The 16359-nt window shown below is 41.3% G+C and overlaps 1 protein-coding gene across 2 annotated transcripts in view; it reads left to right on the top strand.

Annotated features, from left to right (window-relative positions):
* LOC117252865 (septin-2A) overlaps positions 1 to 16359 on the top strand; it is a 37406-nt gene that overhangs the window by 6930 nt on the left and 14117 nt on the right. For both annotated transcript variants that reach the window (XM_033620095.1, XM_078170608.1), the window contains exons 2-7: positions 1759 to 1814; positions 2235 to 2334; positions 2423 to 2509; positions 2970 to 3093; positions 3861 to 3995; positions 4153 to 4270. In XM_033620095.1, coding sequence (XP_033475986.1) covers positions 1788 to 1814; positions 2235 to 2334; positions 2423 to 2509; positions 2970 to 3093; positions 3861 to 3995; positions 4153 to 4270 — 591 coding nt within the window. In that variant the 5' untranslated portion in view covers positions 1759 to 1787. The remainder of the gene's footprint in view (positions 1 to 1758; positions 1815 to 2234; positions 2335 to 2422; positions 2510 to 2969; positions 3094 to 3860; positions 3996 to 4152; positions 4271 to 16359) is intronic.

The following is a 16359-nucleotide window of genomic DNA, read 5'->3' as shown; positions in this document are numbered from 1 at the left end:
TCACCACCACAACGAAGCTGTAAAGCCAGATCAACATGATGATGTTCTGTAGTCTCATTTAGCCACTTGGTAGCAACTGCCTTTTTTAAGACACATAAAAGCTTCAAATCCCACGTGTCGGGTATTTATTGACGTATCTTATGTCGTAGATGAAAAAATGAAAGTCTCTTAAGCTTGTTTTAACCACAGACCTTATTTCAGGCATCTAACCAAAAACCCATTAACTTTAAGATAAGGGAACCACGAGTGCAAAAATGTTTTCCCGGTTTTAGTTGGTTTAGTTGGTTTTACTCATTCCTGGAGCACTTTCATACTCTGATTGCTATATTATGACTATAGATGCCTTGTAAAGTCTAATTTAAAGGGTAACGTCTGTATTTTTCAACCTGGCCCCTAACGTTTTTATGTCTAACTAACTAATGGAAACAACATTTATAAAACTGGTCCATTATTGAACAAAACAGGCTGCAATGTAATGTTTAAGTTGTGTGGTCAGTTCTGTCAACTAGAAGTGATTTTTTTTTTTTTTTTGCCACTTACAGGCTCAAATTGTTATTCTTAGCATCTGACAACATTATGGAAAGGATCCCTACAGAGATAGACCCTTTTTGTTAATGTGTAGGATCCTTTTTGTTTAACCAGAAGCAGCACAGAAATTGCTATTGCCAAACCCATTACACTCCATTTGAATTAACTGTAATCTTATTACAGTAAAACACACCTCATTCAGTGTTGACATGAACAACATAAAACTCACAAAAACATCTTGGCTTGTCTTTTTACTATTTTAGCAATCACTAACACTAGTTTGGTTGAGAATAATCCTTAATTCACCCACTTAGATGTGAAAATATACTGGCTATATAAATTATGCTGTGTGCATTTAAATGGAGTCTTTTAGGTTTCCTGATAGTGATTTCTGGCTGTTTCTGGATATCAAAAGTGATCATATTGCAACAAAAAGGTCTGACTTTTGGAAGGAGTCTTTCCCTAATGTCATTTAACACTCAAAATAATAATCTGAGTCTCTTAGTGGCAAAAACAAGAATGGTGCACAAATGCTCCGAGTGGTTACATTGCAGCCTATTTTTGCCACTGCCTGCTGCAGCACTCTCACCCAATACAGGAGCAATATACAATATTGTTATTTCCAGTAGTCACTTAAACACAAAATATGGGAAAATAGGGTCTAGGTTAAGGTGAGCAACACAACGATTTATACCAAGAGATTTTGCCATAGCAATCTTAAAGTTTTCAGCAACAGATTCAAACTAAATCCCTATGGTAGCTTTAAAAAAAGAAGTTTTGGCTAAGAAATGCTGCAAACAATTGTCAGACTGACTGCGAAAACATTTGTGCAGCTAACACTGTAAATTATGCTTCCAGGAGAGTGTGCGGGCCACAGCAACCAATTTAAGAATCAAACAGACTAAACAGAGAAAGAAAAGCTTATCCCGCTTTATGTGTGTGTGTTTGAAAGCAACATTGGTTGGTTGCACAAAAGAATTAGCATTATTAATAACTTTGCACATCATTCTCTGTGAAAAAAAAGTCGCAACCATAGCTTGACCTTATGGTAGCTTGCGGTTTCCTCTGACATGCTATATAATCGTTACTTAATGAAATACTGTCATAAGAATTACATTTCTATGTGGAAAGATTTAAATCAATAACGGCTGCTGGGGGGGGGGGTTACTCTGAACTGTTTTTAAGGTGATCAGATTACATTCATATCTGTTATTTTTTTTCCACCAACAGGCTCATCAGGCATCCAGTAAACTGCAGCGATGTCTCAGTCTGGAGAGAAAGGGAAGGTGAGTCATAGGCAGAAATTTCACCAGATTACAGTTTATAAACTGAACTATGACAAATCATCAGAGTATTAAGTAGGGGTTCCTAAGAAGGCAGTGGTGATTAAGACTCATGGTACTTGTAATCTCATGCACACATGCTTGCACAGGCATCCAGAGAGGATATCCTGTATAAATGTTTAAGTGTTTCATGGGTAGGCTTTATTGCCCAGTGGAATTTCTCAATGATATGCATCATCATCAATCTCACTCTCATATACTCACTTGCACCTTTACACACCTCATAAAATGATGAAAAAATGTCAGAGAGTGAAAGGAGTGTGTAGTAAAACATAGGAAATCACGTAACACTAAAAATACATAATTATTGTCCCATTATTTGCTGTTTCTGACCCTCATTTTGTGTCTTTTTGTGCTCTGCAGTTCCCAGATGCAACAGGTTATGTAGGGTTCGCCAACCTCCCAAACCAAGTGCACCGGAAGTCAGTGAAAAAGGGGTTTGAATTTACCCTAATGGTTGTAGGTGAGTGATCCCTTTTATATTTTTATGTAGACTATATTATTTCTTCAGAGAATAGAAGTTTATTTTCCCATTCGTCTTTGTTTTTCAGGGGAGTCTGGCTTAGGCAAATCAACACTTATAAACAGCCTGTTTCTCACTGATCTCTACCCTGAACGCTACATCCCTGGTGCTGCAGGTATACTCCCCAGTACACACACACACACACACACACACACACGAATATGCACACTGTAATAATAGAGCAATGTCTGCTGCAATGTCTCCAGCAGTGCATTATTTCAAGAGGAATGTTGGGAATGCCTTAGTCTCAAAATATGACCCTTCCTTCCCTTTCTTATGACTTGACTTAGATTAGGACTTGTTCTGGCTTGAAAACAATTATCCAGACCCTCCCTGATCTGTTTGTGCGGATAACAAAAAGTGTAGCTCTTTTAAATGACAAAACCCATAATTACATTTTTTAAGGTACATCCACCTTCTTGAAGCCTGTGGTTGTTGCAGCTCAGCGCTTTGCATAAGCACTTAGCTCGGGCAGGATTTTTTGTTATTAATTATTATTAATTATTATTCTTGGGTACTGTGGTGTCTCCTCTTTTATACCACCCATCAATTATTCTTGTACTTCCGCTCCACAGAGAAGATTGAGAGGACTGTGCAGATTGAGGCTTCGACTGTGGAGATCGAGGAGCGAGGAGTAAAGCTGCGTCTCACCGTGGTCGACACCCCTGGATACGGCGACGCCATCAACAGCCAAGACTGGTGTGTTTATGTGTCCTGGAGGAGTAGGGAGTGATAACAACTCGGGACATGTTTCCTGTCCAGCATGCTCTCTTATCCTTTCCTCCTGTCCTCACAACTCCCTTTCTCAAGTTTCATCTCAAACTCCCTATTTCCTACCTCTCCTCCCTCTGCATTCCCAATGTGTACATGTCCTTCAACTGTGTAATTGTGTGTGTGTGTGTGTGTGTGTGTGTGTGTGTGTGTGTGTTTGTTTGCCTGTGTGGCAGTGGTGTCAATGTAGCCCCTGTCCATGATCTATTTCCTGTTGATTGTCCTGGTATAGCTGTATCTCCACACTCCTTGTCCCACATACTCTCTTTGCAGAAGATACAACTGCAAAGATGAAATGACAGAAGAACTTCCCCTTTGCGTTCTCTGTGCAGGATGTGTCTGTTATTACCTTCTTAATTATTACACAATTAATGCTTAAAAGTAAATAAGTCAAGCTTTGGCTTTTGTGATTCAGAAATGCACACACAGTGCATTATAGGCTCTTTAACTGGACAGAGATCAGTTAAGTCAGGTGCTATTGTAGGGTTTTAACATATTTAAGTGGTGTTTTTGCTGCAAAAAATTGCCTAGAAGATCATGGAATGCACACAGCTAATCAGTCATAAACATAATTCTTCAAAATGATGTGTTGAATGCCTTTTGCAGTTTTGATGTTCAAATAGTGTTTACATGGTTATTTGGTGTGATTAAGGAGACTTGTGTCTGTTTCTATGCCTGTTTTCCTCTAATGTCAGCTTCAAGACCATCATCCAGTACATTGACAATCAGTTTGAGAGATACCTCCATGATGAGAGCGGGCTTAACCGAAGACACATAGTGGACAACAGGGTTCACTGCTGCTTCTATTTCATATCTCCATTTGGACACGGGTAAACAAACAAACCCTTGTACAGACACCAATAGTCATTATATTGCCTTATTTGGGTGTCACCTTTGATTTCTGAGCTGTCCACTCCTCTGTGTCTGCTCTTCTCTGTTTTCCACTGTGTGCTAATTGTTCTTTTTTATAATCTTTTTCTTTGCTAGTTTGAAGCCTCTGGATGTGGAGTTCATGAAAGCCATCCACAGCAAAGTCAACATAGTCCCAGTCATTGCCAAGGCCGACACGCTGACGCTGAGGGAGAGGGATCGCCTGAAGAGGAGGGTGGGTTTGATGTACACACACACACACACACACACACACATACTTTTCATCTGTAGTTGTCCACTTTTTCTATATGCAGCATCGACTGAATCACCACGATGTCACACTTCCAGGTAGACCACTGCCGATTTTTTTCAATTGCAGGGATTTGTGAAATCGGCAAATTTGTTTGTTTCTGTTGTAATTTTTAGCTGATTTATTTATTTATTTTTTTTTTAGGTGGGCCTTTTTTTCGGTGGCTAAAAACCTACCAACTGAGGCAATGTTAGCTCAGTGCTGTTCATTGTATTTGCATAACGCTGGGGTTTCTACCCAGAAGTTGTTGTAAACAAACGCTGTGATTCAGTTTATATGTAATCATCTTCCCCCCAGATTTAATTCTTGGCACAAGCTGGAATGCCTAAGGGCTTGTTGCCAGGATGTTGGGGACTTCTGTGGTGTGTTATTTGTTTGTTTTTGTCCCATGTTTTAGCCATTAGAAAGTGGATCATTGAATAATGCACTAATAATAGCAAAATTACTTATCCATCCTCATTGGCAGCCTGGTATGTCCGACATCCATGTGCTCCTTGTGAGAAAGCACACGTGTACTTTCCCATTTAATTGCAGTGATTTACGAGTTACATTTAGTGATCTTGATGATACCGCCAGATTGTTTAAAACGAAAGGAAGGGGCGACGTAAGAGAGGAAACATAAGGAGGGGCATATATAGGAACTGAGTGTTGTATATAATATGGAGGCAGCACATTTTATCCCGTCACAACCCATCCCAGATACTTCCCGTTGGAAGTGACCCAAGTGTCTGCCTGCCTGCACGCTCCTCAGCTTCCTGCTGTCCAGAGGGAAAAGACACAGTAGTGCAATACAACACACATACACATTACTGCAACGTGTTCAGCTGATAACCTCTCCTCTCCTCTCCTCTCCTCTCCTCTCCTCTCAGACACATGATTACTGCATAAGTATTCCGTCCATTCCATTATTTGTTTGTAGCAGCAAGTAAAAAATACAGAAAACTGAATTTTTCCTTTGTTTTCTATCATTATAAGTGGGATATCTTTGGGTTTTGGATGTTGCTAAGGCAGTCCATGGACTCAGGGTACTTGTAGTGGGCATTTTTTTTCTTCTGTTGCTTACATTATATAGGCAGACGACAATGACTGTATTAGATTGACTATAAAGATTGCATCTCCACTTCCTCCCACTGTACAAAAATGAACCCAAAATGTCCCGGATATGGCTGCCATCTTTCAAGAGCCAGAGTCTCCACAGTTTTGAGTTCCCACCTATACACCTTATACGCCTTTTTATTATAGGCGACTCCCACTGCCTCCCATCCACCCTTTTAACCAATTGGCATGAACACAAACACACACCCTCATACCCACACACACACGCACACTTGACCTCATGCCAAATTTCAGCCTCCTAGGGCAAAAACTATGCTGAAGGGTGGGGAAACTTTTTTTGACTGACCGACTGACTAACTGACAGAATGACCTACAGAGCTGCTGGTTGCAGCTAATAAAAATACCCCTTTAGAAAAAATACAGGCATTGAATAGGTTGTTGTTGCAAATTACTTTTTTCATTACTGTTTTTAATTGGGAGTCAGGCTGTCTCCCCACCTGCCTGCTCATGTCTAGACCTCCCTCCTGCTTCTCATTCAGGTTTCGGAGCCGGTGGTCTGGCAGGGTGTCAGGCTGACCGGAGTCCAGCTCTGCTCTGTTCACTTCAGCAGCAAGTCTGCTTTGTTTGAGGCTCCCACAGCCAGATTGCTTGAAATTGCTGAGGCAGCATCTTAGAGAGACAAGGTCACAGTTTTCGGACACACACAGTCTTTCTTTCTGTTCTTCATGTGCTTCGTTGAGACAATACAAGAACTCAGGAACTCCACTTATTCTATGTTTTTGCTAGCAAGTTGTTCCAGCATCAGAGGTGAAATTCGTCCACAGCTTTGTCCTTAAAGAACCAGCCAGTTGAATTGTGCTCCGCAGAGTTGTTTTGTGTTTTGACCTTCCTCAAACCCTCTGAGTGTTCCTCTGGCACATATGAACAAAACCGAACTTCCTGCCACCACAGACCCCCACCCCAATCTACAGAAAACCCACAAGCTTGTTGGCTCTCTGATCCAGCTGGCACCAGTAGGTTAACTGACTTTATTACAGCTATAGACATACCTCTTGTTTAATTATGTTCATCTTACGCTTTTCAAAATCACTGTTAGACATCATACACTGTAAAAACATAGCCAATGCCATCGGAGCAGGAAACGATAAAAAAAGGGCAGTGGAAATAGTGTAACATTATCAGTCTGATCTGACATATTTACTGCTGAACTGTCCACAGCACTATCTGTCACATGCTATGTTTGTTCACATACTCCACTAAGTGTTGTCTTAACAGACATTTCCCGCTGTACACTGAGGAGCTGCTGAGATCAGCAAAATGGACAAACTCATGAGCATAGGCACGTCAGCACACACGCACATTCAAATTCATAAATTTTCCAGTTTAAGGAATGAAGAAAACATGTTCATTTGTTATCTACATTATACATAGGTATGTCTTTTGTACTGGTGAGTCACAAAAAAAGTTTTGGTTTAGTTGGACTGTATCTGCTGATGTTGAGTTCCCAAACAAGCCATTATTGTCAGGAAATACAGAGGCTTAATTGAGCTATCTGCTCCACATTTAGAAATGTTCCCCAAAGAGAATATCTTATCTCTTGTTTGGTTACATTTTGGGCACACACAACTTTTATCTTCATCTCAGTTTGAAAAATGAGTACGCTGCATCGATGCTTCTGTCCAGTCCAGTTGTGTGGGCAACGCAAAGTTTCCATCAACTTATCTCAAATCTACACAGAAGCCCTTATTTTATCCAACAGAACTGGGTGTATATACACCGATCAGCCTAAACATTAAAACCACTGACAGATGAAGTGAATAACATTGGCCATTGTGTTACAGTGCAGTGTTCTGCTGGGAAACCCCGGGTTCTGGCATTCATGTGGATGCCATATGACGCACTCCATCTACCCAAACAGACCAAGTACACCCCCTCATGGAAATGGTACTCTCTGAAACCTGGCCTCCAAATTGCCCAGATACCAATCTGATTGACCATCCATGGGACATGCCAGTACCCCAGAGTTACCTTCCTTGGATGAGACTTGACTCTAACCCGTTGAGGAATGGACACAGGACCTCCGGGGGTGTCCTGTGGTGTCTGGGTGGCTGGGCGTTGGCAGTACATCGTTTGAGTCCTGTGGGTTGTGATGTGGGTTACCAACACGTCCCATTAATGCTTGCTCAGATTGGGATCTGGGCAATTTGGAGGCGAGGTTGACGCCTTAATCTCTTTGTCGTGTTCCTTTGGCCATTCCTGAGCAGTTTTTGCAGAGTGGCATGGTGCATTGTCCTCCTGGGAGGCCACTGCCATTATGGAGTGCAGTTGCCAACTTGCCATGGGGGGGGGGGGTACTTGGTCTGCAACAGTATTTGGGTGGGTGGAGTGTATTAGGTGGCATCCACATACACCAGGACCCAAGGTTTCCTAGCAGAACATTGCATAGTAATGAGATGATCAGTGTTATTGACGTCACCTGTCATTGGTTTCAATGTTGTGGCTGATTCGTGTAAATGTGTTTGATTATTATGATTATTCCTGGCTTTTAAAAACTTACTTTGTTGGAAAGTGATCAAGAGACACTTTTTTTTAATGCAGCTAAAATCCCCCACTGAAAACAATGACATCAGTGGTCAAATTCTAGATTGCAGGGCTCACTCGCTCACCCCTCCCGTCGGGTAAATGACGGTGGCCTCGTAGGTACAAAAAGCCTTGCGCACGAGTTTTTCAGGAGTAGGTCTATCTAGCGACGAGGTGAATGTTTATTTAGAAATCTAAGCCATGTTACAATATTGTAATGAATCACTCACGAGCAGGAGACCAGAGGAACGTTCGGGAAAAAGGCCTGTTTATTTGAGCACTCCAGAAACTCCGGTAACACTCCAGGGGGTAAAAGACTCCATCTCAAACTCTGACTCTTCTAGCGTAACAGACACACTTCATAACTTTACACACATACTCGTTTACCATACCAAGTGGGGACCCCCCTCCCCTCTCTGCTCCACCAACCTCCAGCCCACACACTGACTGACAGCGTAGCCGGTAAACAGAGCTCAGCTGTTTATTTAGCCTAGCAATATCTCCGGACTATAGTAGCTGCAATGGACGACTTTGAACGCGATTTTGAAGAGTTTGTTGTAGCGGACACAGACCCAGAGCCATACCTGTTTGAGCCGGAGCATACAGATGAGGAACTCCATGTGTTTGATGCTGAGCGGGCGAGAAGAGAGGCTGAATGCACAGAATGGGATTCGGTGCTACTGCTACCATCGTTGGGGAGATATATCATCAGGAGGAAAAGCGCCGCAGAGAGTGCATCACAAGGAGTGAAGTTGCGTCTTCTTTTCCTCACAGATGACGGTTCGGGTTCATTCTCTCCTGTTGCGTGTTAAGTGTGGTCCATTCGCAAACTTTATAACTAAAAAAACTTTTCACTACTCTCTATCAACGAACTACTAACACTCTGCTGTTTCCTCCTCCTTCTTCCTTCCTTCCGCTGTCTTCTTCGTTGGTTTATTTATACACGCGAAACGTGTTCTCTGGCTGGCTGGATTGTCCAAACGAATTTTATTTTATAGCGATTATACACTTGTATAAATATATTAATGGGTAGAATATTCAGATTCAGATTCAGATTGACAATAAACCATGCCAAATATTACACACTGGCCCTTTAATATTTCATAATGACTATCCTTAAACAGATTGCCGGATGTTCTGTTACATGCAGACGTGTAAAACCAGATGCCAGATACCAACCAAATACCATATTGAGATTTGAGAAGTCTATATAGCATTTAACAGTACACATTTAAACCCATGTCCTTTTTAGGGGGCAGTGGGACTTGCTTCTTCTCATTATCAACCACTTTCCACACTTTAGTAAGTAGGAAAATCCCAGAGGAAGCCAGTAGAGCAGGATGTTAATGCTCAGAGGAGGGCATATAAACTGAGGAGGAGTTTGGGGAAGAAATTATTGACACGCAACACCCATTTTGGATTAGAAGTGACACGTAAACTAGGTTTCTGAAGTTTTAACTCCTTAACTAAGATTCAAGAAAGGGTAAACAGAGATTATTTTTCTTGCAGTACACACGCACAAGCCCACACACTATGTATAACTATTTCAAAGCATGCACAGTACCTTTTACATTACATTTCTCACGAATTAATTTAATTATATAATGTAAAAGTACTGTAGTGTAATGCATGATTTGTTGAAAAGATTGACCTGAAGTCCACTACAAGGGACTTGAGATGTTTCTTACATCCCAATTACTTAAATTATGTTAAAAAAAATCTAAACTTCCAAACATTTTTCCTTTTGGGTCTCAGGAAGACATCACAAAACGTTTTTATAACAACACTTAATATGTTTTAAATGATTTTAGGGTTTTACAGAAAACATCAGGGGACATCTTATTATTCACTAATTTTAGACAATAGTGCCTATCAAATATGTAGTCTTAGATTTCCTGCCTTTACTGATTTATCCCAGTGTAGTCCGGTTTCTTGTGTGCATGTAAATGTAGTCATTGTAAATGGTAAGCATAACAGTAATGCTCATTCATCTCTTTAAGTGTCTCTCAGCAGAACAAATGTATCTGACTCAAGTATTTGTTTGGTTCGATCAGATTAGTTGAAGTGGCTCTTAGGTATACGTGCCTGAGTCCCTCTATACAGTCCAGTACAGTGTGGCGTGGCACCCTGCCTTCCTTTGAGGTCAGAGCGCCAGCAGCCAAGAACCTGCCACAAAGCCGGGTGCTGGAGGATGATTGATAACCCCCAGCGTTTCTCCCACAGTATTTATTAGTTTGTTTTTTTGCGGGGCACTTTCTCACCGTTTGGAGCCATTTGTCTCTCAGTAAATGGGAACCCCCACCACCACCACCACCACCTCTCATGGCTCGTCCAGTCCTCTCTCCTATTATTGGGGGGAAACAGCTTGTACAGAACAATATAAGTTTCCTGCAATGTGTCGAGACTGTTCCACTGACAAGACACAACCTGCTGCCCTGCGTAGTTCAGGCTCACGGACAAAGTTATCAAACCTTCCGTCATTCAGCTTTCATCCCTTTATTTCAGCTTGCCTCTCACCCGGTCCTTCCTCTCCTGGCAGTGCGTCACTCAGCTGCCTCTTACTTTCTTCCTCTGCGTCTTTGTGTCCTCTTTTTTTAATTTGCTCTAATGCCAATTTCCCTCACTGAGGTCGCTGTGGTCTCTAGCTCATAAGTTGCCCTGAGGAGGGTATATTGAGGGACTGATCCTCTCAGTCTGGGACCTTGCAGTCATATCCTGTGCAGGGCTTTAGTCTCGAACTGCTTTACTCACTGTTTTATGTTTGAGCACAGAGGACGGTACATAGCTGGTTTGGACTGGAATCCTTATGGAAGCAAAAACGTACAAATGCCTTCTTTTGTCTTAACAGAAGAGTGCCTTTGTGTCTGTTTCTTTCATATTATAGCTAGAGTGATCAATTGATTAGTTAAATGACTGAAAGTTAAACCCTCTTTACACAAAGATCACATGCTAGCATAACATGCTGGCGTTTCGAAAACAAGAAGCATGACATGTAACACAACAGCATCCCCGCTAGTGTGTAAGCTTTTATAATGAACGGCAAAGTGGAAAAATGGCACAATATTTCTGCCTTGAACGGGTTGTGTAAAAAGGGCTTTAATCTGCAATCTCATTTAAGTCTTTATTTTTTTGTCTCAAGATTCAACCCAATTGCCAGAATAAATGATGCCATTGTACATCTCTTAAAACCACAGATATGTAACATTTGTATGTTATCATGTAGCAGATATGTCGATACTTCAAATTTCTTTACATTTTAACGAAGCTATGGTTAACGCATGCTTATGCGAAGGCACAAAAAACACCTGGTTAGGGTGAGAAAAAGATCATGTTTTGGCTGAAAATACTTGCTTTTGTCATTACAACCATTGCAGGAAACACCCCAATGCCTCACTACAAAACAGCCAGTTTTGTCCTGCTAGTCCCAAGCCATGTTTTTTAACCTGCGCAAAATTAATTTGACACAATGGGAACACAGTGGCTATTGTCCAATGGCAGTGCACAAGGCAAATATCAACCAACACTGATGTTCAGATGATAAGTAGATGCCTCCCTAGTGATATCTCTTTTTCTCTTTTGTGTAAAGACTAAAGGCTGCTCTCCTGAACCAGAGGTCAGTGATGGCTAAAGAGCCCAGCTCCTGCTCTGTTCCCGCACAAGGCAGTTGATCTCTTCTGACCTCTGCTCCCTTCTGTTTTCCTCCATTCTGTGCCTTCTCCTCACATCTCATTCTTTCTCTCAACTGGCCCGGCCTCTTGTCCTCAAACATGTCTGCTCTTCTGTCTCCCATGCAGAACCCCTCCTCCCTCAGGTTTTTCTCATCATACACCATTTTTCATCCCCGGCACTGTCAAAGTTTTCCCCTCATTGTCTGACTTGCTGTCCTCTTCCCCAGCTGCTCCATCTGACTCCCACTGTGTGAACCAGCTCTACTGCTCCACTGGGAAACATTATCAGTGCTGGGACTGTTCGTACTGGACAGTATTGTCACCAGGTTTTCTTAAATGGCAATAACAGAAAGTGAAGCAGTTTTAACACTTCAGTAATCGGAAAAAAGGAAATTATGAGGCAGCACATCAATGATGTGTAATTGTGTTCAACTCCATTTTTAATGTTCGTTCTTTGTACATGTTTAGACAGGCGCCCCATGAGTAAAGGTGGAGTGGGGATTACTTCACTGCTTCTGTGTGTGTTTCTAAGAGTATGAGTCCCTGGTCAGCTCATGCCCGATCCTTTTCCTGCCAGTGTTTCCAACACGCGGACATATTTATTTTTCTGCCCTCCAGCGGTCATTGTGCCGGGGCATGCTCCACGTCTCTGCAGATTTAAAACAATAAATATGTCTTTTTCTTCACGTAGCGAGCAGCTCAATTACACACAATCATCTGTTCTCAAGTGAAAAAAGTACAAGCCGGCTATGGTGTGAAAACAGCAGGTTTCCTTGTTAAGAGGGCCAACCTGAAAAGATGGTTTCCGGACTTTGCCGTGCTGCTAATGAGTCACTTTCTGCTGTTGAGTTCGTCGTTGAGACCCTTTTGATTACCAGACCAAGTCACAAAAACCTGATGTGTGCTTGAAATCCTAAACTCACACTGTCCCCTTATAAATCTCACTTAGACAAGATTACTTGAATAGCTCGATTGTTCCTCACTATGCTCTTTGATCAGAGGGAGAGGTGGGTGGTCTAAACTGTACTAATACTTAGCCCAGACAATAGGAGTGTGTGTGTGTGTGTGCATGTGCGTGTGCGTGTGCGTGCGTGTGCGTGCGTGCATGCATGCGTGCGTGCAAGTGTGTTGATCACCATAACTTAAATGATGCCTTCACGTTGCCATGGTTGTGGTGACTTCCTCTGTACTTTCCATCTTTGCCATTAGAGCAAAATCCAGCTGTTTTTTTCCCGGTCTGTTCAGGACGGTCCACTCGGTCTCAGACTCTGACCGAATATATCTGGAATGTGTTTCTGTGCATGCAGGCAAGTGTCTTTAATCCTGTGAACAGAATGGTATTGTTTTCCCCATGCTGCTGCGTGTCAGAATCTGTGCTGTATGGGTACTTTTTAGGATGAGATGATATTTGAACAGTCAGAGGGATTTGCTCTGTACATGGTCTGAAGTTCATCCTTCATCTCTGGTGATCCATCGGCCTCCTGGAGCTACAAAGCTCCACACGTCAACTCTTTTCCTACTCCAGACGCCAGATTATACGAGTTCACAAAGTGAGGCAGCGGTTCACTATATGAAAGTGTGTGTGTTTGTGTAGAAGGCTGGTATGAAGTCTAAATCCCTCTGACCCCCCCTGGATCAGGTATTGTTGGGGCTCCCTCACCCCCTCAGACTCCCTGCAGGCAGGAGAGAGCCGGTTAGTTGAAAGGCGTTTCCTGGCAAGAGAGAAGTATGTGTTCTCATGTGTCTTAAGGTTAGCAAATTAAGTTTGGAAACTAAAGAACAGTAGTAGGAATCCAGAAAGGAATCAGTTTTTTCTTTCATGCTGCCAGACCTCTTGTTGTTTGTCTTGTAATCTTGTAATTGAGGTTTGTAATATGTGTTTGAAATATTGATTATAATGACGCACAGCTCAGAACTGTAGTGTAAATATTTATATGTGTTGGCAGATTTACTTAAAAGCCACTTTGAAGCCTTGTGTGAGAGACTAAATTGTAGCTTTTTTTTTTTTTTTTTAAGAGAAGTTGTATTTTGTTGGCAGAAGATGTTGGAGCAACCTTTCACTTCAATTTATTTTCTGTCTCTGTACACTTAGATCTACACTTGGAGATGCTGGTACTCATCACAGTTTTTTTCTCTTTATCAAAAAGTATATTTGCCTTTTATTTTATGAGGGACGAGACCATATTTCTGCTTGTCCAGATCTCATGAAATAGTTTATTGGCTGGACAGTTGGAATTCCTTGGAAAGCCTTCCTAACACTGCAAAGTACAAATATTAATGGTCTCAAAATAATATATCAACAGGCCTAAATAAACTAATATGGGAGACGAGCCTTTCTAACACAATTAGATGATGACAGATTGAAAAGGATAAAAGAATTAAGTTGCTCACTCACCGAACCATGGTTTTATAGCACACAAGTACAGCTTATTTGACGTGTTTATCACCAAAGCAGCGGCCCAGGCTAAAGAGCCTCCCCTTAGGTGCACAGGAGGGCATTGCTGTTGTTGGTACGTTTGATAATTTTTCCTCTATCTGCCCAGTAACAACAAAATTGTTTAATTAATAACCGTATCATGAATTTATTTGAAGTAAAGTGGTAAATTATTGCAATACAGAAAAACGTAATGTAATTATGGCAACCAACACTGGTCATACCTGAAATAACTTGTTTTGTGATAAATTTAATTAGTATGTGATGACCTATAATAATAATAATAACAATAATAATAATAATAATAATAATAATAATAATGATGATAATAATAATAATAATAATAATAATAATAATCTTTATTTATAAATCACTTTTCAAAACAGAGTTACAAAGTGAAGAAAGAACTGATAAAAACACTTTAGTAAGACAGAGGAAATAAAAGACAGTCTAAATTAACTTAAAACTCGAGTAAAATCAGGAAGGGCTCCACGATGAAGGTATGTTTGAAGAAGGGACATAAAAGAGCTCTCTGACTCGGCCGAACTGATTTCCTCGGGCAGATTGTTCCAGAGCCTTGGGGCCCCAGCAGCAAACCCTCTGTCTCCTTTAGCTTTCAGCTGGGCCTCTGGAACGGACAACAGACCTCTGTCCGAGGACCTCAAAGTACATCCTGAGGTCAGAGAAAGCCACATTTATTAAATAGATTTTGATTGAGTGAAACAGCACTTTTTCTCTTTTTATGTGAAGATTAATTTTGTAATAGTTTTTTATGATGTTACCAGAAGTGATGTTTCAGGGGAGGTGGCACACCTCCACTATAAAACACAGTGGAGATCCTGGTAATACAACTTCATGTGTGTGACTACAGTTTATTAGCCAAGCATGACTGTAAACAACATGTAGGAAATGTAAAACAATCAGGCAAACATAAACAAGCAAATCAACATGAAATCACCAAACACAACATGAATGTGTCACTGAAACAATTTTGAATACTGAATATGATGAAATAAAATGAGCTTCTTCAAATGATACTTCACTTTCATGCAAAACTCTCACCTTGATTGTAATCTTACATTATTATTTAAAACTGCTGATGTATAAGGTGTAAGTAAGGTAGGAATTTCAGAGATGTCTGTGTCGATTAAATAAATTTAGAATGTGCAAACCAAGCACTTGTTTTATTCACCGTTATGTAGAGACAGAGTTGGACCTACAGGAGTCTCATAGGGGACAGAGAGCACTCAGCAGAACGGATTAAACGCTCACCATGGCCAGGATATCCCGTTAATAAACTCTGCAGTCATGGAAAAAGAGGGCCCCTGTCTGTGAAGGTGTTTTCTCAGCATGATACAAGCTTTAAAAGCGACTGAAAGCTGATCAGATCGACCACTTCTAATGGCAGTGATGCACCGTCTCATTCCCATGGCTGCTCTGCAGAAGCTGGCAGGCAGCTGTGAGGTTACATAAACGTTACATAAAGTGCTGCTGGTCTGGTCCCTCCGAGTTCCCGATCCTTGCTCTTCTCAATCAGGGTTGATTAGTGTGGAGATGTAGTTTCATTGTTTTGTTTTGTGGATTTTTTTTCTCTCTCTCTGTGTTGTTGATTTCCTAAGAATGCTCTGGTGCATGTTTCTACTTCCAAGTATTGTTCCCTGTCAGAGTTTTAGTTTAATGGATACAAACACCATGCCAGGCCAGAGGAGGCTCAGCTCTGTCCTCAACAATCATGCTACAACTGTGTTATTGTGAGTGTGTGCTTGTGGCTACCTGTTGAATGCCAGGACTGAACCACAATCTCCTCTTCTGTCTCTTTGCTCTTTTCTGCGGCAGCTATTTGTTTTCTGCCAGTTTTGTTTGTTCAGGATTCATTTGTCATTGCTTAACAGGTGTTTGACTCATTTATATTTTTGTGGGTTTGCCTCTGAGAATGAACAAATGGTGAAAATATTATTCTCTCAGGTTGACATGATGAAACGGTTGATCCCTGTAATGATGGGTTTGCACCCTCACCCTGTTTCATTATGATTGGAGGTTTTGGTTAAATTTGCTGTGCAATTGCAGAAAAACTGCTTAGCCATCCCTCCCATGACTTCACCCTGTGTAATTATATCTATGTATAGACCTGTGGTATGCTATATTTGGGTTACACATAACCACTACAGTATTTAATACTGCTATTCCTAGAAATGAAGGAGCTGGACTCTAAAATGGAAACACATGCCTCACCTGCATTTGTGTCATTTCTAACCCATTTTCTGGCTGGACAACAT

This window comes from Epinephelus lanceolatus, chromosome 9 (assembly GCF_041903045.1).
Source record: "Epinephelus lanceolatus isolate andai-2023 chromosome 9, ASM4190304v1, whole genome shotgun sequence".
Classification (NCBI taxonomy): domain Eukaryota; kingdom Metazoa; phylum Chordata; class Actinopteri; order Perciformes; family Serranidae; genus Epinephelus; species Epinephelus lanceolatus.
The sequence above is the reverse complement of the archived record's forward strand: the minus strand, read 5'-3'. Positions and strand labels throughout refer to the sequence as shown.